General features: G+C 40.2%; 1 protein-coding gene across 2 annotated transcripts in view; it reads left to right on the top strand.

Annotated features, from left to right (window-relative positions):
- The window catches only part of LOC116938283 (glucocorticoid-induced transcript 1 protein-like), a 35,332-nt gene extending 17,481 nt beyond the window's left edge, over positions 1 to 17,851 (top strand). For both annotated transcript variants that reach the window (XM_032945382.2, XM_076060132.1), the window contains 6 exons: positions 692 to 784; positions 5,645 to 5,758; positions 10,699 to 10,851; positions 11,897 to 12,167; positions 14,982 to 15,102; positions 15,962 to 17,851. In XM_032945382.2, coding sequence (XP_032801273.2) covers positions 692 to 784; positions 5,645 to 5,758; positions 10,699 to 10,851; positions 11,897 to 12,167; positions 14,982 to 15,102; positions 15,962 to 16,358 — 1,149 coding nt within the window. In that variant the 3' untranslated portion in view covers positions 16,359 to 17,851. The remainder of the gene's footprint in view (positions 1 to 691; positions 785 to 5,644; positions 5,759 to 10,698; positions 10,852 to 11,896; positions 12,168 to 14,981; positions 15,103 to 15,961) is intronic.
- Positions 17,852 to 25,064: the final 7,213 nt, after the last annotated feature.

The following is a 25,064-nucleotide window of genomic DNA, read 5'->3' as shown; positions in this document are numbered from 1 at the left end:
ATTTGTTTTGCTTCCTGTACTCATTTTGTTTTCAAAGATACAACTATTTCGTGCATCTATGTCTGTACGTTGAACTTTCTTTCGCACCATATGTAGCCAACCATTCTAAATCGATAGTGTGACATACAACATCCTTGTTTTTTTTGGGCTATTTGAAGATTGTAATTTGTGGTTGCAGTAATACAGCCAGGTATTGCAGGGCCGAGGTGGCACGGGCCAAAAGAGATGTGGAATAAATCATGCAGATTTTCCGTGAAAACATTTCAATATGTACAGCATGAAAAGCCACATGCGTAGCTTGCAAAGTTTAGCCACTTCCTGTGTTATTTTACGACCTCGCTGGATATTTTGCTGGAATCCTGATAATTTGGCTTAAATTCAGGTGTTATTTTGCAAGAATGCCCATTTCAAATTCAATACACCCCCCCCCCCAACGCAGGTCTGTCCACAAGTGTTTTGTGCGTACTTTACATAAAAAAAAATTTCTCCCCATAACCCTTCCCACACAACAGCCACCCAGCAGCGACGATGGTGCCAAAGCTGTGCACGATGTTGTCCCAGTGAAAATGCGACGCAAGTTTAATTTTCATACCGTGTTTTGAATGTTGCATTTTTTTGCGTGCGTTTGATGTCAAAACAGGAAGCGCATTAATAATTACATAAATGTATTTTTGTTCTCAATGTTTTAAAGACTCCAAGTTCTTGGACGAAAGATTCTTCTGAGAAGAAAAAAGGCTCGCACAAACGTTCTGCATCTTGGGGAACCTCAGACCAATTAAAAGAGGTATGCGATCATAATGAATCATACAAATATCATTCAGTGTTTGCCATTAATAAAATAGAGTAATAGGTAATCAAATAATCCAACTTTTTTAGATAGGTCAATAATAGCTGTGAAAATTATTTACTACTTCATTAGCCATCTAAGTTGTTTTCCTCATGTAATCTCATGCATATTTATAAACTACTGGTGATATCCAAAGCTATGACACTTGGATGTGCAAGACTGAAGGCTATATAGGACAGTACGTAATCTGCAGATGTTTCTCATAGTTCGATCAAATGTGACCGATTGTCTAGAATTTAATTGCTTTTCACACTCCATCAGTGGTTTCAATACTACACTTTTGTTATTGAGTTTAGAAGTTAATTACACACTGATAAATGATTGCCTACATGTTTTTGGCAGCATGCTATAGTCGACTGTTTAATTAACTATGTCACCTATTTTAATGTCTTTGACTTACGTTTTCCAAGTTTTCACTCAATCACTTTAGTTTTCAGCCATACACATGAGCTGCTGATCTTTTGAAACATAAAAAGAAGAAATAGATGTATTTATCATAAACATATATTTTTTCACTAATTAAGCTATGATTTAAATGTTATTCATGCAGTAACAAAGTTTTTTAGCATATATTACCCATCTCTTTTTTTATTCTAGGAGATAAGCCTGAAATGTTGATGCAGTAAATTTATATACAGTGAAACCTTGGATTGCGAGCATAATTCGTTCCGGAAACGTGCTCGTAATACAAAGCACTCGTATATAAGAAATCATGGAAACTCAGATGATTCTTCCACAACCCAAAAATACTGTATTCATATAAAAATGATTAATACAAAATACCTTTTTATATTTTTATTATTGAAATTTAATATATAGTGATCAAATTTATTAATTACATTTAATCGTGGCTGGTGTGAGGGAGACGAGAGAGAGGAGGAGGAGGGTTATTATGTAGGACGACTTTCGCTTGCAGTACAGTTACTAAAGAACAGTCACTACACTTGGACACAAAATAAAAATAAAATGCTTTACGCACACACACGTTGTCACAACACTATACTGTAGTAAGCAGTATACGCTACGCACGGATGTTGACTATACGAGTGAGGCACGCCGAGATGATTACCCACAATCCCGCAGCGAGAGAGCGAATAACCATTGGCTCAGTTGTGATCACGTGACGCTTGCCAGACGAAGCGTATACTTTACGTACTGCTCGTATTGCAAGACATCGCTCGTTTATCAAATAAAAAAAATTGCTCGTCTTGCAAAACACTCGCAGACCAAGTTACTCACAATCCAAGGTTTCACTGTAATGTCTTTTAATAAATTGTCACGCATAGTCAGCAAAGGAACGTTGCGCCAATAGTGTGACCTCTTGTACAAAACATAATCAAGACATTTTTATTATTCCAAACTAGAAATGACTTATCATTGGAAGCATTTAATGTACGTTCCTTATGTGTTCTTAAATGAGCGCACTAGCATTTGATAATCAAATTCAGTATGGAATTGTTTTGTCAGTGCCACAAGCACTTATAGCAAACACTAAATCATTTATAAGCATAACTTCTCTGTCTTCACATGAAGGAGAAAAATACATGTTATTCCATCAGCCTCTTGGTGTGCTGACCAATGTTGTCCAGCAGCATTAATTCTAAACCTATTTTGACCTTCTGGGTCAGAAGCCCAGTATGTGAGGACCTGTCCATAGAATATTGGTCTGAAATATTTTAATTTTCAGTTAAACTTATTATTTCTAAGTAATTGAATGCAATGCACCACATATAGCAACTTTATTATAGTTAACTAAATGTGCAAGTTACGTCATGCACGCTCACAAGATCACTAATAATTGCGGTAATGCACGTGATGGCACTTCATGACATGGCTGTTGTACTGGTGCATGTTTGAGCTCGCGGGTGTTTGATGGGTCACAGACGATATGCGGTGTTATCGCATGCTCCTCATTCCTCCTCCCCTTTTACAATACAAGTATATGGCAGCGGTGCTCAATTAACTCTGGCTTATGAACAAACCAGTTGAACTTTTTTTAGACAAAACTAGTATGGGGGGTGGAGTGTGGGGGGATTGTAATTCTGCATTGGCCGTGGTGCAAAAGCACAGATGACAACAAAAACACATTTGTCAATAAAACTGTGCCCTAAATTGAACTTATTTTTGCAAATTAACTTTCACTCTATGAAGAAGGGCCATTACCTGAAGCGTTGCCTATTATGTATTTTATTTATTTTGATGAGTGCCCACCTTGCAATTGAGATCAAGATGATTGCATGATGTATTCTGGCTGTGGACTCTATCGAGGTAAAGATCGATACACCAGTGGATGAACTTAGTCGAGTCTCCCTGCTTCTGGTCTTAAGTCTTCTGTCAGTGGGGTTGTGGTGTGTGCCACTGGATTTGTGATCCCTACTTAATGGGGAACTGGTGCACAGTTGTTTACATTGCTATTAAGGTGCATAATTCACAATGACCACATGCTAACCATTTTAGCTATTAGCTTGATCAAGTTTTTTGCGTCTGTTTGCTTGCAATTTTCACTTTAAAAACAGCTTTTGACTCAACAGAAACACAGGTTACGTAGGTACAAAATGTATTCGTTCCCAATCAAACCTAAACATAATTCACATTAACAAGAATTAAGAGCTATCTGCATTGAACTACTGTTTACATTATTGCACTTGAACGGCTAAGCTATTACATCTCAAATTTCGATTTAAAGCTTTTGACTGCAGGGATTCATCTTCCTGGTTCTTTCGGTAAGTCACGTAGAAGGGAAATATTTTATTATTTCCCTTGTGACTTTACCGAAAGAACCAAGAAGATACATCTCAAATGGTTCCTCTCACTTTGTTATTGTCTGCTTATTTGTGCGTACTTGTTTTTAATACCAAATGTGACGTGAAAGAAAGCCACGTTGCAATTGGCCTATAGTTTTTTATGGAAATAGGATATTTTTTTTATTAAATTTGCTATTTTTAACTTGCGTAATAATAAATGAATTACTTGTAAGTAAATGTTGAGTTTGTAAAATATTACCAACTGCTGAGGTAAAGCGATTTTAAATATTGTTCCTTCTGATAAGAGAACAGTGTGCCCATTTATACATGAGTTTTCCTGCATAAAGGAACAGTTTTACTAATGTTTATTCCTTGTAGAAGCTTGTATTTTCATTTTAAATGTAATTCATATCCTACCCATTCCAATATTATACACACACATTTATGTAAGTGCGTTGCATATTGTTTTCACATAATGTGGTATTTTAAAATTGCCCTTTGTTGCCCCGAGCTGAGGGCTGCAATGCATGCTTTTGTGAAAAGAAATACAGTACTTGTAAAATACTTAAAAATGCAGTCCAGCTCAGCATGGTGAAATATGACTCATCACAAACGTTTCATTATTACAATTGTACCGTGTGGTGAGTTTTGATAAGTCTGGAAATTATGCAAAACGAATAATGTGTTCTTTTATTTATTTTCTACACTTGGTGTACTTTATCATAATCAAAACCGCATATGCAGGGTTTGTTTACAGAATGGCTGGGTTCACGATTGCAAAATAATCACGTAATTGGCTCGCATAAGTGATAACAAAGTGTGCGAGAATTTGACGGCTGACATTGCATTTGATGAACGAGGACAAAGCTTGCTTTTGGTGTGCATGGGTTTACACTTTCACCATTTATTTGCAAAGCTTATGAACACTGTCTCCAAGAAAATATATATCAGTGTGACATGCTACATCTGCTGTGGTGATAAATACTCAGCAAAAATGTGGAAGCAGACTGATTCATCTTTAGTGCTATAAAGTAAAGTTCAGCCCAATTGTTATCTCCTTAAAAAATGTGTGCTTAAAAATGTTACATGTTACATAACGCAAAATAATCGGCTTCTTTGTGGAGAATATAATACATAAATAAGCCGACAATGTGTCTCCTTCACGTGTCTATCCCTCCACATAAAAAATATTGAATACACTTAAACAGTTTCGAGCAATGCCTGACTGCTGATGAGACATTGAATGTCGAAACCGTTCCAGAGTTTGCTCATTTCTAACCAATCCCGCTGAAATTATGCACTCTCATAAGGCCACGTGACTCATGGGATGTGTAAAAATATACTTTTACGTGAAGGGACAAATATGTGAAGGGAGACGTATTGTCGGCTTTATTTATTTGGTTACTTAAAACATATAATCAGTTTTGATTTAAAGCTTTTGTGACTGCAGGGATTCATATTCTTGGTTCTTTCGGTAAAGTCACGGAGAAGGGAAACAATAGAATAATAAAAATATAAAACAATAAAATTCTCACGACGTTTCGACTACAACACAAGCAATCATCATCAGGTGTGAACACTGTCTATTGCTGTGGTGTTCACACCTGATGATTGCTTGTGTTGCAGTCGAAACGTCGTGAGAATTTTATTGCTTGTTTCCCTTCTACGTGACTTTACCGAAAGAACCAAGAATATATAATCAGTTGTTGATGTTTTGCAAATGTTTTCGTGTACAGTGCATGTGTGCAAGTGTTTATTTAATTCATGAAGTTTATTTATTATTTATGGCAGTGCTTGCTATTGGAAGCGATGTGGTGTTCTTGTGTTTATTTCTCGTCCGCACTTAAAGTATAACTCAATTTAGACTGTACAAGTGATCCCTTCATTGAGCAATGGAGAGTAACTTGAACCAAGGCTCGATGGTCCTAATGAACAGTAAAAAAATAATTAAAAACTATGGGTCCCAACTGAAGAAGCAAGACTTTGGTATCCCCAATGTGTTTGATTTACACTTATGGCACTACTGTGTCTGGAATGTGTTATCTGTTGGCAGATTGCTAAGCTCCGACAGCATCTCCAAAGAAGCAAAAAGAGCAGCAAGCACCAGCGAGACAAGGAGAGGCATTCACCCCTGCATGGAAATCATGCAGCCATCCACCCAGCACAGGTATACAACAAGTGTCCCCCTTGTATCCTGTTTTACTCCTGTGTTTTCATAATCAGAAACGTTATTCATCCTGGAGGAATCAGATAAGCTATGAGGCTCTTTTTGCTTGATAAAAAAATAAAGTATAATTCATCATACTTGTGATGATGGGGGGCCAGTGGTGTTGCACATCTAAAAAACTCTTCAGTGAGACGAGAGATCACTGTTGGATAGTACCAAGCCGTCCATGAGCCGTATTTAAAATTTAAATCGTGCAATTTTGGAGCATTCCTTTGTCAAAAGTTATTAAATTACACCTGGGGGTGTGTGCACACGCGCCTTATGATGCATTCTATCCAGAGGTATGGACCTCCACGTTCGGGTGAAAAAATCCCCATTCCCAGGCATGAGTGTAGAAAGAAGCTGATGGTTATTTTTAATGCAGGGATGTGCCTCACAGCATCATTTCCTGTCATGCTTGTGTTGCAGTGTATCAAAGCACAGAGAGCACAGGGGATTTCTTTGTGCAATGGAAAATCTTCCCAGTAACCATGGCATCCTTGCCATGATGGTGCTTTTGTTATTCCCTCTCGTGTATGAAACCTCAAATTTGGATAATTGGAAAAACTGCTAATCACCTGGCCCCAGTCGATGGCACAGTTTACATATGAAAAGGTTGTCAAGAGTAGGAGTTATCTCTACATTGTAGGTCAGTGGTATGTGATTATAAGTACTGTGGTGTGAAGCCAGTGCTTTAAAATGTTAATGAAGTGTTGAAAATATTGCAAGCAAGGATTTTCATCTCTAACTCTTACAAATGAAATTCTTGTGTCCTATGGCTTGGCAAGTATAGTCACACACACACACGTGCGATTTGGCTATGTCCTATAGATACACCGTTACCAACCCTAGCAGTTAAAGCGGTATTCTTCCAATTTTAAAACTTTTTTACCGCGAACTGGTTTTCAAATAAAATATTGCCTTTAAAAACGTTGCTTTTTAAAAAAAATGTGTCATGAGGTGTGATTGGTTATAAATATTGGTATGCAGTCAATGGGCTTAACGATTAGCATTTTATCACTTAAATTTGTTGATTTGAAAAGTACGTAGATAAACTATTACAATTATTTGGCAAATAAGCAAACCGCTGTAAATGTGCCATGAACTGTATGTGTAGCCTGTAACAAACAGTGTTTATGGGTTCAGCTTACTATTATTAGTAAAGTATGACATAAATCATATATTCTAAACTATATAATTGTTGATCATATTTTTAATAGCCAAAGATTCTGCCAGAGTTATTTTATATAATGATTTACATTCTGTAGACAATATAGGGTGACCTTGAGTATTATTTGAATATTGGCCTGGGGTATGTAACAGATATTTTCTATTACTGGGATTTCATTTGAAGGGCATCTGCGTCGCATAATGGCGACAGATAAAAGGACAATCGGCAGAGCCCGTTTGTGATCAGTTTTAGAAGCTGTGTAAGCAGTTGGGGTGGTGACATGGCTTGGCAGTAGCTTGTTTCCTGCTTGTTGCAGAGTCCACGGTACAAACGCAGCAATAATAATATATTTAATTCATGAAGTGCCCTTGAACAATCGTTCTCAGGGTGCTATGCATGGCAAGGTGGAAAATAGTTAAAAACAGCCAAGTAAATAATAAATTAGAAAGTCGGTTGAAATAAACAAAAGAGAGAACCATTTTATATGGATACGTTTTTAGTTGAGTTTTGAAGATTTGAAAGTATCTCAGAAGTCCTGACCTCGAAGGGCAACGAGTTCCAGAGTTGAGGTGCCGCAATTTCAAAGGCAAAGTCACCCCAAGTGTGAAGTCTAAACCGTGGGACAGTGAGAAATGTACAATCTGAAGATCTTAATGAGCTTAATGTAGGAGGTCATGAATGTAGGGAGGAGCGATTCCATTTAAGTCCTTGAATACCAGCAGCAGCCCTGGTGATTACTGTGGGTGTATTAGCCTTCTACTGCACAGTGGAGGTTAAAGATCCTGTGGCATCATTGAAAGGAGTTGGGCCCTTTGGGTGTCGTCGTCATGGTCCAAATTTTCCAACATTTGAATGACCCGCAAATTGCTCAATTGGGATTATACATAGCAACCATCACCCCCCCCCCCCTACTGTAACAACAACAAAAACTTTACAAAACCTTCCTGAAAAAATCATGAGATTCGGTAAGACGTTGCTGTGTAACACTGTGGAATAATAATAAATAAAGAATATACCACTGGACATGTGATGTGCATTTCCAATATTTGCACAGTGACATTTTACAAAATGCATCTTAGTACGTTAAAATGTTTAAAAAAAATTGCATTTCAATATTAATCATACAAGGCAACTAAATGCGAGTTAATACTTCTATATGACATTGACGTGAAACTGTGGAATTGTCTCTCGCCTAAACTAATATATTTATGCTCAGCTAATGCATGTGTAAACACAACATTAATACATTGGTTAAGTGTACCCAGGTGTTTGCTTTTATACCATGCTTGGCATCTGGATATCAAGCAGTTTGAAAATTAACAGAACCCAATATTGCCATAAAGCCATCCCGCTGCGGATAGCATTTTAACCAAATTCTCAAATGTAAGGCAATACATGGGGCACTTATGCATTACCTTTTTTCTTATTTGATTGTCAACGTTTTCTCCTTGTGCATTCCTTATTGATTTTTTGACAAGTTCTGCCTTATGAGCCGTGCATTATGTTGTAAGTGCTGACATTGCTTGTGGTAAATTAAATAGGTGATATTCTTCAGGTGTATGCCCCGTGCAGCATATACATCAGATGGTTGTACATCAGGATAGGTAATGTGTCCAATGTAGGCTATGGTTAAAGTGTTTTTAAAAATACAAATAGATCACAGATGTAGTCAAGCATGAAGTCAGATTTAAGTATCGGCTGAAAGCAGCACCAACTTATATTTCGATTTAAAGCTTTCGTGACTGCAAGGCTTCATCTTCTTTGGTTCTTTCGGTAAAGTCACGTAGAATGAGAATAAAATAATAAAATAAAATAACACAATAAAATTCTCACGACGTTTCGGCCACAACACAACGAGTTGTCGGTGGCATGGCCGGAGTGTCTGTGCCCAGGCCGATGAAGGTGAAATTTGTCCGAGCAGGTTTGTTCCTTTCACCTGAAGAAGGCCACTTGTGTTGTGGCCGAAACGTCGTGAGAATTTTATTGTGTTATTTTATTATTTTATTCTCATTCTACGTGACAGCACCAACTTGTTCATTAGACCTCCTTTGCCAGTACCAAAATATAATAATAGGGTTTTTCCCCTTTTTTCTGGCAACAAATCTGAAACCTTTTTACAAGGAATCATGTCTGCATTAACCACAATACCTGCAGTCAAAATACAAACAAAAACATACTTTGATAATATGCATTGTCCTTGAAAGCCGTCCCTTGGTGTGGACCAATCAGTTTCAAGGACAATGCATATATTATCATAGTATGTTTTTTGTTTGCATTTTGACCGCAGGTATTGTGGTTAATGCAGACATGAATCCTTGTAAAAAGGTTTCAGTTTTGTTGCCAGAAAAAAGGGGAAAAACCCTATTATTATTATTAGCAACCAACTTGTATGGCTCAAACCATGATAATGAATTACTCTTTGGTTCTTTCAGTAAAGTCACGTAGAAACATCATAAATCAAATAATAGAACACGACGTTTCGATTACAACACAAGCAATCATCATCAGGTAGAACTAAATTTGAGAGGGGGACAAAACACAGACACGGAGACATAGACAGACACACAAGCAGAGATAGACAACACAGTGCTTGTGTGTCTGTCTGTGTCTCCGTGTCTGTGTTTTGTCCCGCTCTCAAATGTAGTTCTACCTGATGACGATTGCTTGTGTTGCAATTGAAACGTCGTATTATATTATTTAATTTATTTTCTTTCTTCTTAACTTTACCGAAAGAACCAAAGAGTAATTCCTGCAATCACGAAAGCTTCAAATCAAGCATGATAATGATGATTACATAAAATAGCTTGTAATTATCAATAAAATGTTTTATTTTATTTCCTTCCCGTTGGCTACTTGGAATCAATCTGCCCTCAATAATACAATATTTAAAAGTCTGTAGGTACATTATGATGCTGCCCTGGTGGAACACCTGCACACTGGACTTGCAGTCCAGAGGTCACTGGTTTGATTAGATCTCCTCGCACGGCAGTTGACACAATGGGGCAAGTTTATTAAATAACCCTGCCTCTGTCCACCCAGCACTATAAGTGGGTTCACCAAATTTAGTCAATTCGCTTGTCGTAGGGTAAAGTGTGGGGATTCCCACCACTTCCACAACATCTGGTGCGTGTGGAAGGGGCGCCACAGTGGCAAGATGTTACTAATCTCGACTGGTATACAGGAGGTCGCAGGTTTGATCCTGACCTCGACGCCTGCTGTATACTCTTTGGTTCTTTCGGTAAAGTCACGTAGGTATAAAATAAATTAAATCACGACGTTTCGATCGCAACACAAGCGACCGCCATCAAATAAATTAAATCATTTGATGAATGTCGCGATTTATTTTATTTTATACCTACGTGACTTTACCGAAAGAACCAAAAAGTTTGGATCCCTGCAGTCACGAAAACTTCAAATCTAGATTGAGTCTGCTGTATAGTTGGAGTTTGGCATGTTCTCCCTGGGATTGTGTGAAATTTTCTCCGGATCCTCTGGTATTTCCCTCCACATTTAAAAATCTTGGTATGCATCGTGTCTGTTTTCATTCGCTTTGTTTGTTTTACATGCACAGATGGGTTGCCTTGACCTCTTGACTTAATTTACTGTGCTTTAAGGTAGAAGTTCACATTGTCAAATAGATTCGTAAAAATATAAATTTTGAAAAAAATGCGTTTTCATTTATCACTGCACAGAATGGTATTGATTCCAACGTTGAAATCCCTTTGCACAGGTATCTATTTCAAGGGCCATTCCAATCCCAGTGACGAGCATTGCCTACGCCCGCACTTCTCTGCCACGGATGAAGAACAGTGTAGAAGGAGTCAACCAGGAGATCGAGCGCATGTTCATCAGTGAAGACAGAGATAAAGATGACGTTCTTAGGGTAAAATTGCACGTGCATTCTTTATGGTTTATTCTCCTGCCAAAGTTTCCCTCTAATGTGTTGCGTTTGTGCCACACGTTGCGCAACATGATATCCGACATTTCTGTCACTTCTTGAAGTAGCTCCCAGCATATGGAGCAAATTGTCAGGCATCATGCCGAATAACACAGCACAACCTGACAATCCATCGGAAAGGCCATAAAGCACAACCGCAAAAAGCTTCGCAGTAGCATTATTCTTGCCTAAATGATTGCATAAATTGAAAGACTCGTGATCTCCACAGATTTTAACAGAATGCAAATTCAAGCTTTTATTAATTTCCAACCATTTGTTAATACCATCGTGACAAAGATTGTGAAGGTAACTTTTGAAAAGCTAATTACATGATGGCACATATACCACAAGCCTTGGCAAATGTAATGGAGCCATTGGTTATAAATGTTAAATCATATAAGGAAAAGTATATCTGCACAGAAAATACCGGTCTGATCTAGTTACTCAAATAAGGTCAAGGTAAAATGACAAGTTCTGTGATTACCATGTCATGTTACAGCTGCCTTTATTATCTTGCTGTTTGTGGTTTTGAACATCTGCCATTTCAGTGGGGTGCTACGGTGGCGAGATGTTAATTACCTCGCCTGGTATACAAGAGGTCGTGGGTTCGATCCCGACCCTGACGCCTTTATATTTGGAGTTTGCATATTCTCCACGTGGTCGTGCGGATGTTTGCTCCGGGACCTCCGGTTTTTCCCTCCACATGTAGAAACATGCGTTTAAGAGTATTTGGCTGCTATAATTTTCCGTGTGATAAGCCACTTCGTTGAGCTATCATTTATGGCCAGGTTGCTTGTGGGCCTTACCTGGTAAAATAAAAAGTTAAGTTTAAGTTAAAACCTATTGCCTGCCAAGAAAGTTGTGCCCATTACGCACCCATATAGCATGCATCAACAAAAACAGCCAAGCTAAATTTGCCGTAGCTTCACTTTACTCGGGAGTCTGCGGTATTCTCAAAACCCTAATAAAAAATTACGTCGTTCTCCTGCAGCCGTGCGAAAGCGAAGATGGGCGCCGCGCCCCCGTGCCGAGCCAGCAGCGCAGCGTGGACACGCAGACGCCCTCAGGGCCGCAGTGCAGCCGCGAGAGCAGCAGCAGCAGCACGAGCAGCACGAGCAGCAGCAGCAGCAGCAGCAGCAGCGAGAGCCGCTCACACTCCGTGTCTCCAAATGTTTCCGTGGCCACCGCCGCCGCTGCCGCCGATAACAATAACTACAGCCCCTGCTGCACCGACGAGCTGCTGGCACAGTGCAAAGAAAAAGGTAAGTGTTGGGAGGAATCGCCTTGTCACCTTGTGCCGTCAAGTCGAGTACGACCTCTGGTAACATCCACGACCAGACTTCACAATCCACACCTGTCTCTCGCTGCCTCTCGTAGCTGGGTTAGTGTAAGGCTAGTAGTGGTGTTCTTGATGTCGTCCATCTACCTCCTCCGAGGTCGGCCCCTGCTACCTTCTCCATTCCCAAGCAAGACTGATTCCTCGAGCCCAGAGGTCCTCATAACCTGTTCAAAGTATGTCAATTTCTGCTTCTTGAGTGGAAGAGTGGGACCGATCTCTCTCAGGACCGACATGTTTGATATTTTGGCTGTCCATGGTATACGTATCATTCTTCTAGAGCATCACATCTCAAATGCACTGATCCTCGACTAGTTCATTTTCCAGACTAAATTAATTTCGTTGTTCTGTCGCCGTCACCTTCATATTTTGGAAATTGAGGCAGAGTCCAGGCTTCTCACCAGCTTTAACGTTTACCAACAGAGGGTCATCATTTCAGCTTTGCTATTTGCTAGTTGTGTGGTATCATCAGCATATCTTAAGTTGTTTATTCTTCTGCCTCCAATCTTCATGCTTGATTCGATGGAATGTAGGCCTGCCTCTCGCAAAATACGCTCAGATGGGATGAATACAAGGGGGGAAATATTGGGAAAATTTTGGAGCCCCCAGATGCTTGTATACTGAACCGCCTGTTTAAATAAAAAAAAATTGCTCCTCTATTGTAAGCTGAAATCCATTCTGTTCTTACATGTACTCAGAAGAATAGTTCATCTCAGCTTATTGGCTTTCCAGACCCAATGTTATCCAGTATCTTTTGTTTAAGCAAGCACCTCTGATTAGACATGTTAGCTACGTATGGTGCGAACGAAGTACAACATGTATACATACAAGCAAACTTATAGGTCTGATTAGCACATTCAAAAGTTATTGGAAAGAATACTGCATTACACAATAGGGCCGTTTAATGCAAAAAGCAATGTTTAAAAACTGTACGCTTTGTTGTGGAGCACTATGGGCAAAAGCACATGCGCACTGTATATGTATATTGAGTTGACATTTTAGTCCAGGTTGTTTGGATATGAGAAATATTTGTTTCATATAATTGAATTGTGGTGCTTTAATTGGGTACCACATTGTGTGCCTTGGTGAATAAACTTGGTGGGTTTTTATTTATTAAAAAATATATATTTTGTAATTTAATGAGCAAGCTATAGGCAAATGAGCCATTGGGTAAGCTAGCTCTCCCTGTGTCTGATGGTAATCACTCGACCCATCAGGTGCAGATGGAATTTGGACAAATCCTGTAAGATATTTAAATTCTACAAAATATTTGCCATTAAAATAATTTATCTGCCATGTATTATTGCTTTGTTCCATTCATACTCTTTGGTTCTTTCGGTAAAGTCACGTAGGTAGAAAAATAATAGATCACGACGTTTCGATCGCAACACAAACAATCGTCATCAGGTGGAACAACTACAGCAAGAAAAAACTAATCATATGAAGAAGCTGTCTTTAATTACCAAAGTTGTGTGAAATCACATGATCCGAAGTCTGTCCGCATTGTGTGTCTATGTTATTTGCAATTAGCAGCCTGCATTCTTTTCACGTTTACCAGCAGGTCAATGAAGTGACTCACCAACATATGTAGGAGTATAAAGTAAATAATGAAACAGAATCGCCATCGGTACTGTTATGTCGGCATTGGCCAATTTATATTAGTGTTTGTTCCATGATAACAACCAGGCCTCCTCCCCCCTACAAGCCTGAACGACAAGCTGGGCTGTACAATACAACCACCTAACCCCCTGGAAATTCCATTTGATTTCACGAGTTAAATTGCGAATCCGTGTTTAGAATCTTGACAGTCGTCCAGCTCTTAATGGACGCAAGTATGCAAATGGCGAGCACTAGCTTCACGACATGTGAAACTAATCAGAGGGACTGCCAGACCAAATGCTTTCCAGCCTTAATCTCCACCCTTACTGCTGAGGCTTTCCCTTGGACCACTGAGATGGCAATGTCGGCAATTGTAGAACAGGACCCCCAAAAAAACTGTCCTTGTATTTATGTATGTTGCACTTCGTTTGCACCGTACACAGCCAACCGTGAAACCAATCATTTCTGTTGTGTCCTAGAATAGATTGTAGTTCTTAACAGCACATGTAGTCTCATATATATATTATGTGTGTGTGCGTGCTTATCTGTTGGTCTCGCTCGCAACTGCCATTCTACAATTTAATTCACGAGTATACATTCTGTTCCTCCCTGTGTTCTGAAAAGCTATGGTGGGGTAGTAAAGAGAGGGGACAATTTGGTAAGTGCAGTAGTGATAGAGGGGGGTGGAGGAAAAGTAGGTTAAGGAGTGAGAGCAAAGCCTATTTATGACGAGTTGGATGAATGAGTCATCCTAGTGAAAAATAAATTTGCACAATATAAACTAATACGTTCAGTACTTCCCTTCTATAATAGAACATAGTACTATGTATTTGTCTGTTTGGCCATCTCAACATTGCAGTATTGTAATTCTACTCTAAAATACTCATTCTTTTTGGTATAAAATCTGCCTATATTTCTAAGATTTATGGATTTAGTAAAAAATAAACACTTGGGTATGAGCAGGGGTTAATGAGAGGGTGTGTCAGGAAGAGCTTAGTAAGAGAGTGAGAGTCAAACTACTTTTAGTGGAATGTGGATTGTGAGAAGCCCAAGTGAAGAGAGAGAAAAAAAGCACGAGTTTTTTTGTGCGTGCTAAATTAATCACGCTCGTGTTCACGTATACATTTTTCCCTCTTTGCAGAAAATGGTGACAGCTCTCCACTCCCTAAGTACGCCACATCGCCCAAACCCAACAACAGCTACATGTTTAAACGGGAGCCACCCGAGGGCTGCGAGAAAGTCAAAGTCTTTGAAGAAACTTTGTGAGTACCGACACCTGATGCCTTGTCCTTTTTTTTGCGTGCGCGATTTGAAAATGTTATTTCCTGAATGCCGATAGATATTTCCCTTCCGATGCGTTAAATATTGATCTGTTTATGGGAGCATTTTTTTTGCCAGTATCAATGATAATGTAAAAATAACATAGTTTACCCCGATTCTTTGAGACTTTACCCTGTTCGGAGAGGGCTAAGCCTATTATTTTTTAATCATTGATCTGCTTTTCTTGAAAACCTGTAATTACTGCTTCTTGAGTTTTCCCGTTTTAGATTGAGTATCACCCTAAAGGGATGTGGTCAAAAATAAATCTCTGTTTTCGTCAGATATAACAACACATTTTCAAGTGTGGTATCGTATCTAAGAAAAAATGTTTCCATCCTTCCTATATCCACTAGAATCCCAGTGGGAAATCTAAAAAGGCCATCGTGCAATTTAACACATAAGCAGCTTTTTGCAAATTGATTTGCACAGGATTTAATTTAGCTTTTGCAATTGTGCAAAAACTGTAAATTTCCCAATTAAGCAGTGATCTTGCTGGTCGTGGTATTGTCTCTGCACTCCAATACAATTATGCACGTTTTGCAAAACTGGATACGCAAAGAAATCCAATTGTGTTTTATGAAAAAGTAATGAAAAGGAGTGTCTATTCTTTTTCTCCATTCAGCTAAATGTAACTGAATATACCTTCACAAAGCAATATGTTGTTTGGTGAAATATAAGACGATGTAAAATGTAAATCTATATAGGTACAAATGCCCTACGTGTATGTGTAAATCTCTTTCCACGTATTGTATTCCACACACACTTCACGTTGACATGCACGTGTGTGCGGTTTCGCTGCAGACCCAAACAACTTGGTGAGATTCCAACGTTTTACGGCCCAGATAAAAACAAGGTGAACTTCATACCGAAGAGGAGCTCTGCATTTTGCCCCGTCAGCATTATGAAACCACTACTCTTCACCCCAGAACTGGCCATAAAAGGTTTCCCTGGTTTAGGACCCATGCCTATCACAGGGGGTTCAGCCACAATGGTGGTGGTGGCCCATGCCGCGTCCCAGGCCATGCTGACGACGGCACAGCTCCTGGAGGAGGGCAGCTTCAGCAGCACCAACAGCAACCTCAATGCAAATGGGCTAAACAGCAGGGTGGTAAGCCCTGCCAGCCAAACGACGACGATGCCGCAGCAGCAACAGCAGTGTGGCTCCTCACTCGCCGTCCCAGGAACCACGCTTGTCTGACTGCGGAGCTGGTCTCCGCACAAGCACCTTAGCAGCCGTGCTGGCGCACACACACACACACACACCCACACACACACACCCACACACACACACCCACACACACACACTCCCCTTATAGGCATTACTTGTAACTTGTCTCAGAGCTCTCGGCCACTGCAAACATGCACAATATAATGAACTTTCTTAACTGGAAAATTTATAACATAGGCTGCCGCGCAGTATGGTAAATGCCGTGTAATTTCTTTTTTTGCTAAGCAATTGCACAATATGTGTGCTTCAGTTCCATTGTAAACCAATATACTGTTTTTTATTTGTGTCTCATTGCGTTTTGGGTTTAAAAGGTTGAGATTAACTTTTCACAGTTGGTATGGTTTTCCAAGAAAGAACTACCCAAAGTTACATGTGAATAGGTCAAACAATGTAATGTTGTGAAAGTACAGTGTGTTTTACCTAACGTAATGCAGTCTCAGTAGTTTCTTCAGACCCTTGGCTGAGCCCAACTGGCGATATACTAATTGTTGTAACTCAGGTAACTTTCACTGAAAGCGTGTTTGCAGTGGGTATTAAGGACAGAGCAATAAAGCAAGCTAAACAAAAATGTTAAGAAAAGAGTAGTTAAAGTTGAATTAGCAAATGGTGATGAGGAAGTGCTGCAGGATGAACAGTCAGGTGTTCCCACGTTGCCTTTCATTAATACATTTGTTTTATAAGATGCTCCCAGTGAGGACTCCAATGGAATTGATCTACAGTGGCTAAAAAGACTTGGAGGAAGAGAAATCTACTGTGTGATGTATAACATCAGTCTAGTGATTCATGCTTAGACACTGGTATTATAATGCTATTTCCTGCCATTGTGTTATTGCGTGTTAAAAAATGTGTGTTTTAGTATTAAACTGTTTAGTGGTTTCCAAATGTACAACATTCCATGTTAAAGGATAAAAAACATTCCTTGTTGGTTGTTTGCAAAAAAAGAAAGAAAAATACAAAAAATAAAAATTCACAAAACACCAGTTTTTAAAGACCTTTACTCTACAAAACTTTCCTTGTATAATCATCCAGATCTTTACAAAATGCTCTTTCTATATGCGTTTGAATGCTGTTTGTTGTATTTTTCTGAAATGAAATATCTATTTTATAACGTTATGAAATCATTCCTTGCTTCATACACACGTATTGCAGGCCACAGCTTTAGTATTTGCTCTGTTTCCGTCATGGTTATGTGCCTGTTAAATGTGTTAGGTTTTGTTTCTCTTTCCCTGTTCCATTTTTTTCATTTATCAGTTTACTTTATCAGAGCATGCTCTTTCCGATTGCTTAGGGCTGTATTTATGGATTTTATTTATGGCAGGTAGTTCAAGTAAAACCAACTTGATGTATCCTGAAAAGGCATTTCATGACTTGTGGGTGATGATTAGATGGAACCCTTTGAACGTTGCAAACTGGTTATGGAATTGAAAGTAAACAATAAAAGTGTTATGAAATGTTTTGACAAAGTTTGTTCATTTTGAAGAGTTATGTTTTCAATAAAACAAATCTGTATTTTAGATTTTTAAGATTTGAGAGACATACAAATGACCGTAGCTTTGTTTTTAATCTGCAGAAAGATGTATGTAAATACACTTGTTTATTTTGTACTTATGAGTGTAGGTTCAGAATTTAATGCATTTCAAATGAACTAAAATGCATTAGTGAATTCCCCCCCCCCCCCACTTCGCACAAGGGCTCACGTGACGTCATCACATCTATCCCTCAAAGGAACTAGACGGGAGGATTTCTCCACATCTGGCTGCCGCCTGATAATTACTGGCGAAACGTCGTACTCGGGTTGTAAATTATTGTGGATTTGCTCTCCAACACCCCGGTGTGCTCGACTCGTAACGAATTGGCATGTTCTGTTTACGTGACAAACCTTACTCATTGGCCGTGGCGGGTCTAACGACACTGTGGTCTGTATTATGGATAACACGTTACTGCCTCCATTGACCACTGCCCTTACCATCACAAGGTTATGAGTGCAAATCTAAGTGAAGGTCAACTCCAATGCTGCTGGCTCTGTTACTGCCCATTGCCCATTAAAATGTTGGGACCACCGTGACTTATTTTTAGCCAGAGTTGTGGCTTTTAATATATCCAAATAAAAATGACAGCACATACCAGCATTGTACTAACATCAGCAATGATCAATCCGCTGCTGGATGAAGGCCCTCTCTAAGCCACCACCACCACTTTGCACAGTACTGCAATGAACACAACCATAAACTAAATATGGAAAAGTAAAAATGCATGTGCGGCTTCATAAAAATGTCGATCTGATTGTGATATATCTCCTAAATATATTTTGAGAAGTTTTCATCGGTAAGTCATGCTACAACTTGTGCAACTTAATTTTTTATTTTAGTTTTACTCCATAGACTGCATTTTTTGAATTATTATGGAGGGTGGCAAGCTTAAATTTTTACGTAGCAGTGGTGACCTTTAAATATTTAGGAGTGTAGTATTTGTTTGGCAGACATTTAATATTTTGTAACGCTGGAAAAATATATTTAACCGTTCTTATTAAGGAAAGCATGGTCAACCCTTTCCATAATCCTAATCTTGCTATATGTACTCTAGATAAGTGCAACTAACACGTAACGCTAGTAAAGTACACAAAACCACAGGAAACCAATACAACTATCTGCAAGTCATGCATTTTCACCAAATCCACATTGTTGCTGCGAAATTGCTTGTTCTTTCAATGCATGCCATTCTCTATTAGCACAAAGTTTGCTATTACAGTCTTCAAAATGCATCATTAAACGTTTGAAAAACGTGGGTAAAAGTGACTGCGGAATTATAGAATACCGTACGTAGTTCACGTTTTTGAGGTAGACTGGCATTCCAAGTAAGATCGGTGAAATGCTTGTGTAAAAAAATGCATTTCTGTTTTGACATGGTGCCATATATAAATAATATCTAATTGACCCTAGTGGCTTAACATTTACGCAATGGCAATTGTTTTGTGTAATTTTAGTAACTGCATACTTTAATACAGGTGTTTGTTGGGGGTTAGATCGCGTAAATATATAAATGTGTTGTTTAACTTGTCACCACTCGACAAAGCCAATTAGTAAGGGTTGTCACGTAAACAGAACATGCCAATTCGTTACTAGTACAGCACACCGGTGTGTTGGAGAGCAAAACTACAACATTTACAATCTTGAGTACGACGTTTCGCCAGTAATTACAACTAGCTTCATCAGGCATACTTTAATGACAAGCTAGTAAATTGTAGCTTTAATATGCTGCAATATGTGACAATGTATCATGAACAAAGAACCTCCCATATTGTTTCATTTTGTCTTGAGTAAAACAAAAGGTGGCATAAATACGTGAGTTGGACTCCGATCCACCATACAGAAGTGAACGCAATTCTCTTGGCTAGATCTGTTGGAAGAGGCTGATGGAACATTTTTGTGCTCTGCCAAGCTGAGTAAGGGTGTGGCAAATAGCATGTCCTTGCTAAAAGCAATTCATATCTGTGCTAACGCTGGCAGATGTCATTTTTTCTAAGTAATTCAACCAAAAAAGGTCTTCCCTGGATGGAGTGATGCCATGTTAATTGCATTTTATATCCTGGAAATTCACGAGCAAGTAGCTGGATCCCTCAATCTTGGCATAAACTGGTTTGAATACGTTATTGGAAATTCAGAATCAGAGTGGTTGGGTTAGAGTTATGTAAGAAGATCGCATAAAGGCATGGCGCTTCCACAACCAACAAAAATGTGCAGTCTTCCAGTAGTAATTGTATATATGGCTTTCTTGAAAATATACAAAACAGTACTGTAATAAAATGTATGCTATGACACTGGATTGCAAGGCTTTTAAATACCTTTTGAGGCAGATGCCCCTTCCCCACTTGGCTTTCCATGCCCCACCTTAATCTGCTTATGGTGCCAGGCCATGCTGGTATCACAATGTGTCCCAACAGATGGCCCATGGTTGGATGGAACCATTGAAGTGGGTTTCTGCCGAAATTGCCGAGTCTATTAGAAATTACAGATGTGAAAAAGATGGAGCGACCTGTGCACAAATCCATGTATGTGTTCCACTATTTTTCGATAAAACCAAACAATGATGTTTATTGTGGGGCTCTCCCATCTTCAAGGCCAAGCAGGACATGCAGCGGCAGAGCGGGCCTGCAGTTCAAAATCAGAATATTTATGCCGGAGGATGCTGATGAGCTATAAAGCTCTTTGTCACATGTCCAGTAGGGACGGGTAAGAGGGTTACAACAACAGTTGATAGTAGTGCAAAGTACAAGAAAGGTAAACAAATCACCCAAACACAAATAAAACTAAACCATCCTTCCCGGCAAAACACACTGAGGTATTAAAAACATTTTCAGAAGCGACCTGGCCACAAATGATAGCTTAACAAAGTCGCCCATCATTTGGACATTTATAACACCAAAATCTAATTAATCTCAATGCATGTTTCTGAATGTGGAGGGGAAAATCGGAGGACCCGGAGACAAAATCCACACGACCACAGAGAGTGAGACACGCAAACTCCAAATATACTGCAGGCATCAGGGTCGGGATCGAACCCCCGACCTCCTGAATACCAGGCGAGAGGGATAACATCTCGCCACTGTGGCGCCCCTTTATAAAAAATAAAGTTTACATGAAGGGGAACTCTTCCATGTGAAGGGTGGGCTAGAATAGGCAAAGTCTCACAGCACCTTCTCAGAGGCGGTGCAGAGGATTATCTGAACTCTCCAGGTGTCATGGGTCAGTGCGCGAATCTATCCATCTGAACAGACTGGATGTGGCGGTGGAGGGGGGGGGGGCAGAATCTTTCTATGTCAAGATGATACAGGTTTGGAGGAGGTCTGAGTCACTTTGTGCTCTGTTTGGAAGCCAGATTATGGACAAAGCAGAGGCCTGTGACTCGGGTGAGAGATTGTATTTCAGAGGCTTACCTGTCTAGAGGTCATTCGCTGGTCATTCAACCAGCGAGAGAATTGAAAAGCAATGGCATTTCCACCACCAAGACGTGGGAGCCCTCACGGGAGCTGAGGTGGTAGGGTAGAATCATCCAGTCGGAAAGACGAATGTGAGGCGGTCTTTTTTTGTTGTGGTTGTTTTGTGTTGTTGCTGTCACTGCTCGTTATATCCACGCTGTCCCTTGGCTCCTGAAACATTGTTTCTGAATCATAAAAGCGGGAGAGTTGTTGGCACCTGCCTGTCTGGGAGACCGAGGTTTGAGAACTTCCGCTACATCTGCAGTCTGTCGCTACTCCCGCACTTCCCTCCTGCTTCCCCTCTTTGGATTGCCGTTGTAGCTTATGTGGAGTGGATCGTCCTGTTGTTCACTCGTTGTGAATGGGGAGGGGGGGGTCTGTCCGGTAGATTGGATTTGGCATGGTCCATTGAGATCACCACGATCGAGCAGGAGTCTTGTACTGGTGGTAGGCTTTGTGGCTAAAATGCAAAGGTGGAGTTTGACTTCTATATTTGGGGTGTGGCAGGAGTTCGCTTTGCCCCTCACATTAGGAAACGCAGGTGCTTGTAATTAATTTAAATGTTTTATCTTAATTGTAAACTACTGAAAATAAATCAATAAAGGTGACCAGTTAGGGGGGCACGGGGGGGGGGGGTACGGGGGGGGGCCGCAAACTCCGCCAATGCTAAAATGTGTATGTTAAACTTTTTTCGCACCGTACGTCGCCAGCCGCGCTGATCGGAGGTGCGGGATTTATGATAGGTGCTGGGACACAGACCGGGATTGATGAGCCAGGGGCTGGAGTTTTTCAACGGCTGCGTACTGACACTGGGCTTTGTGCAAACCGCTGAAGCCAAGTTCAAGTGGAGTTGGGTGCAGTGGTGGCACAGTCGTTCACGATTGACCTGAAGCTATGAACGCGACCTCCAGTGTTCAATCCCGGGCCATGGCTAACATCGGTGGTTGGTGATTCTCGAACTAGACCTGCCCCCCCCCCCCTCTACACTCCCTACCATTTCACCAACTAGCTCTGATCGTCAATGTGCAGTATATGTGTCAAAGAACACGACGTGAGCAGGCTTTCATTTAGCAGTGGATTGACAAAGGACAGTCAATAATTATCGTTGGTCAAGTGAACAAGTAGGTGAAGCACTGCAGCTATGGAGCATCATGTCTATCAAGTCCCGCACAAAAGCACCGACTGTTTATAAGTGAGCACATGCTCCTGTGCCAGTGGTCCAATTGAACTTATCTTGCGGCGTACGCAGCAAGCCGTGCTAATCGGAGGTGCGGGGAAAGGACAACACACTAAACACACAACTGTCGGGTCACATATTCACCCGGTATGTACCGTGACATTACACCTGTAGCATTCCATGAAATTTAAATAAAGCATTCTGTCCGGAATGTTAACGTTTTCAAGATAATAATATTAGTTGACATTTTCCAGCAGAAATAGCCACGTGTTGGAAGTAAAAATGTCCAATTTTAGATGGCCTTCCAAACCAGAGTTCGGAAACATCCAGTGTGTGTGTTAAATGATTGATTAGAAGGGTCACGTGGTTCTCTTTCCGCTTTCTTTTCCAGTATAAAAAAAATGATATCTATCAGCATCTAAATGTAACTGCAACCCGAGATGCTGTACACAGATTAGCATGGTTGGCTACGTGCGGTGGGAAAGAAGTTCAACATACATACAAAGAGAGGGACGAAAGGAAGGTCGAGTATATTTAAATTAACGTGCAATTGGTATCACTTTAGCGGCGGAGGGCAGTTAGTCAGAGGCAAAGGAGAATCTGCAAGTCTTAAGCCTGCACTTGTTACAGGGATTCCAGACCAGAAGGTCAGCATCGGAGAAGGAGTGACCTCCCATTGATAGGGGATGTATGAGGGTTTTGCAAGGAGTCTTGTTTGCAGCAGCAGCCAGGGAGCACGCGAAGGGGAGTGGAGCCAAATTTTAAACGGGAGGGATCGGGAGTTGACATGTGGCTGGATTGGGAGCCATTGGAGGGATCTGAGTAATGGTGGGGTCATGGTGCTCTGATCTCATTTGCCAGTGCGGGCGAGGAGCCTTGTGCAGGAATTGTGAATTAAAATTCTGCCTTTACAAAGCCACGATTTGGCCCACTAATGCAGTAGAATTATTTCTTTACGGTATCGTCGGTTGAGAGTGGTTGATACAAAAAAAAACATAACGGGAACGTGTGCAGCCCTTTTGTTGATTCGGCGTTTATATTTTAAACATCAGGTGAACAAATTAATATGTAATTTTTATTTGCATGCAATTTGCACAGATTCACATTGGGCATCTCTATTGAGACATTGGTTGCATACAGTGTTTGTTAAAACAGAACCTTAATTGTGAAATGTCACCCGATCTTGGCAAAACATCAGCAGATTAAGACCCTTTCACCACACACAATTGTTGCAGCACTCTTTCTGTTAGCACCCATCAAAATTCCATTATTATTATAAACCCTCAAGCTAGAATTAAACATGTTCAGCGCTTAAAATTACAATAGTGTAGATTGTGGAAATATATTTTATTCATAAACTGAATGGTTTTTTTTTAATTACTCCTTACAACAATATATTAGAACTGACAAATGTATGCTGCTGATGTTATTCTGCAGAGCTGTTATCTGAAAATAGCTATCATTGTTTTAGTGCTTTTTGGCAGGGAATGCTATTGTTCAAGTGAATTATGTTCGGTAGTCATCAATCTTTTTGATCCCGTGCATGATATTACGTCCTTTCATTGTTTCTTGTTGTTGTGCGTTTCATCCGAAGGAGAAAGTAGAATGGTTGCATTGTGAAGTAGCTGCTGCTGCCTACAACACATTTTCCTTGGACACACCAGGAGCACGGACAGCGGTAATGTCTGCTTTTAGAGATACATTCTGCTCGAGCTTGTGATAATTTACCTACTCAGCGCTCTGAATAAAAGCCTCGAAGCAGCATTTGGACAAACAAGGACGGTGACCATTTATTTTATGTACCGATAAAAATGCAAGTGGTTTTCCATAGAGTATCGATTTTGGAGAAAACGTGTTTATGCACCATTGTTGTGGTATATTCACGTTTTACAATATTACTCCCAAGTGTTAGCCCCCGTCATGAAACGCCTACAGGCCCAGCACTCGGGGGACTAATAGTCCCCGAGTCATGGAGAAACATCTTCAGGGACATTGGTTTTCAAGTGCTGAGAGGTTAAGGTCACTAAATAACTGGGTATTAGACGACGAGAAACATTTCTTTTGAACAGCAGTACCCTCATTAAAGTCAAGGCACGGTAGGCGTCTGCTTGAACTAAGATTACGTTGAGACGGAGTGGACAGTGGTTTTAATCTCAACTGCAACATGATTGGAAGAAAAAAAATTGCCCCTTAGAGATGCTAAATTTGCCTTCAAAATCAAAAAAGCATGATGCAGCTGGGGCCTCACTTGATATTTGTTTTCTACAATTGGAGAAGGTAAGATACACGTTGCACAGAAAGCAAACGTACAGGTGAAACTTCACGCAAACTCCGGTCATCCTCGCAGCGGCGTTTGGCTTATGGCTCAAGCCATCGAACAAAAACGGCCACTGCGTCGCGCGCGCACTTTCAGATGCGCTTCTGCGGCCGTCTGGAACGCTCTCCCTTCTCATATTAGGAAGCCACTGGAACTACGCACGTTTAAAATCGTCCAGATTGAAAACTCATTTCTTTCGAGCAGCTT

Source organism: Petromyzon marinus, chromosome 4, assembly GCF_048934315.1.
Source record: "Petromyzon marinus isolate PM22_M1 ecotype Great Lakes invasive population chromosome 4, UKy_Petmar_22M1.pri1.0, whole genome shotgun sequence".
NCBI classification, from domain to species: Eukaryota; Metazoa; Chordata; class Hyperoartia; order Petromyzontiformes; family Petromyzontidae; genus Petromyzon; species Petromyzon marinus.
Note: the sequence above shows the minus strand (reverse complement) of the source record. Positions and strands in the feature narration are given on the sequence as shown.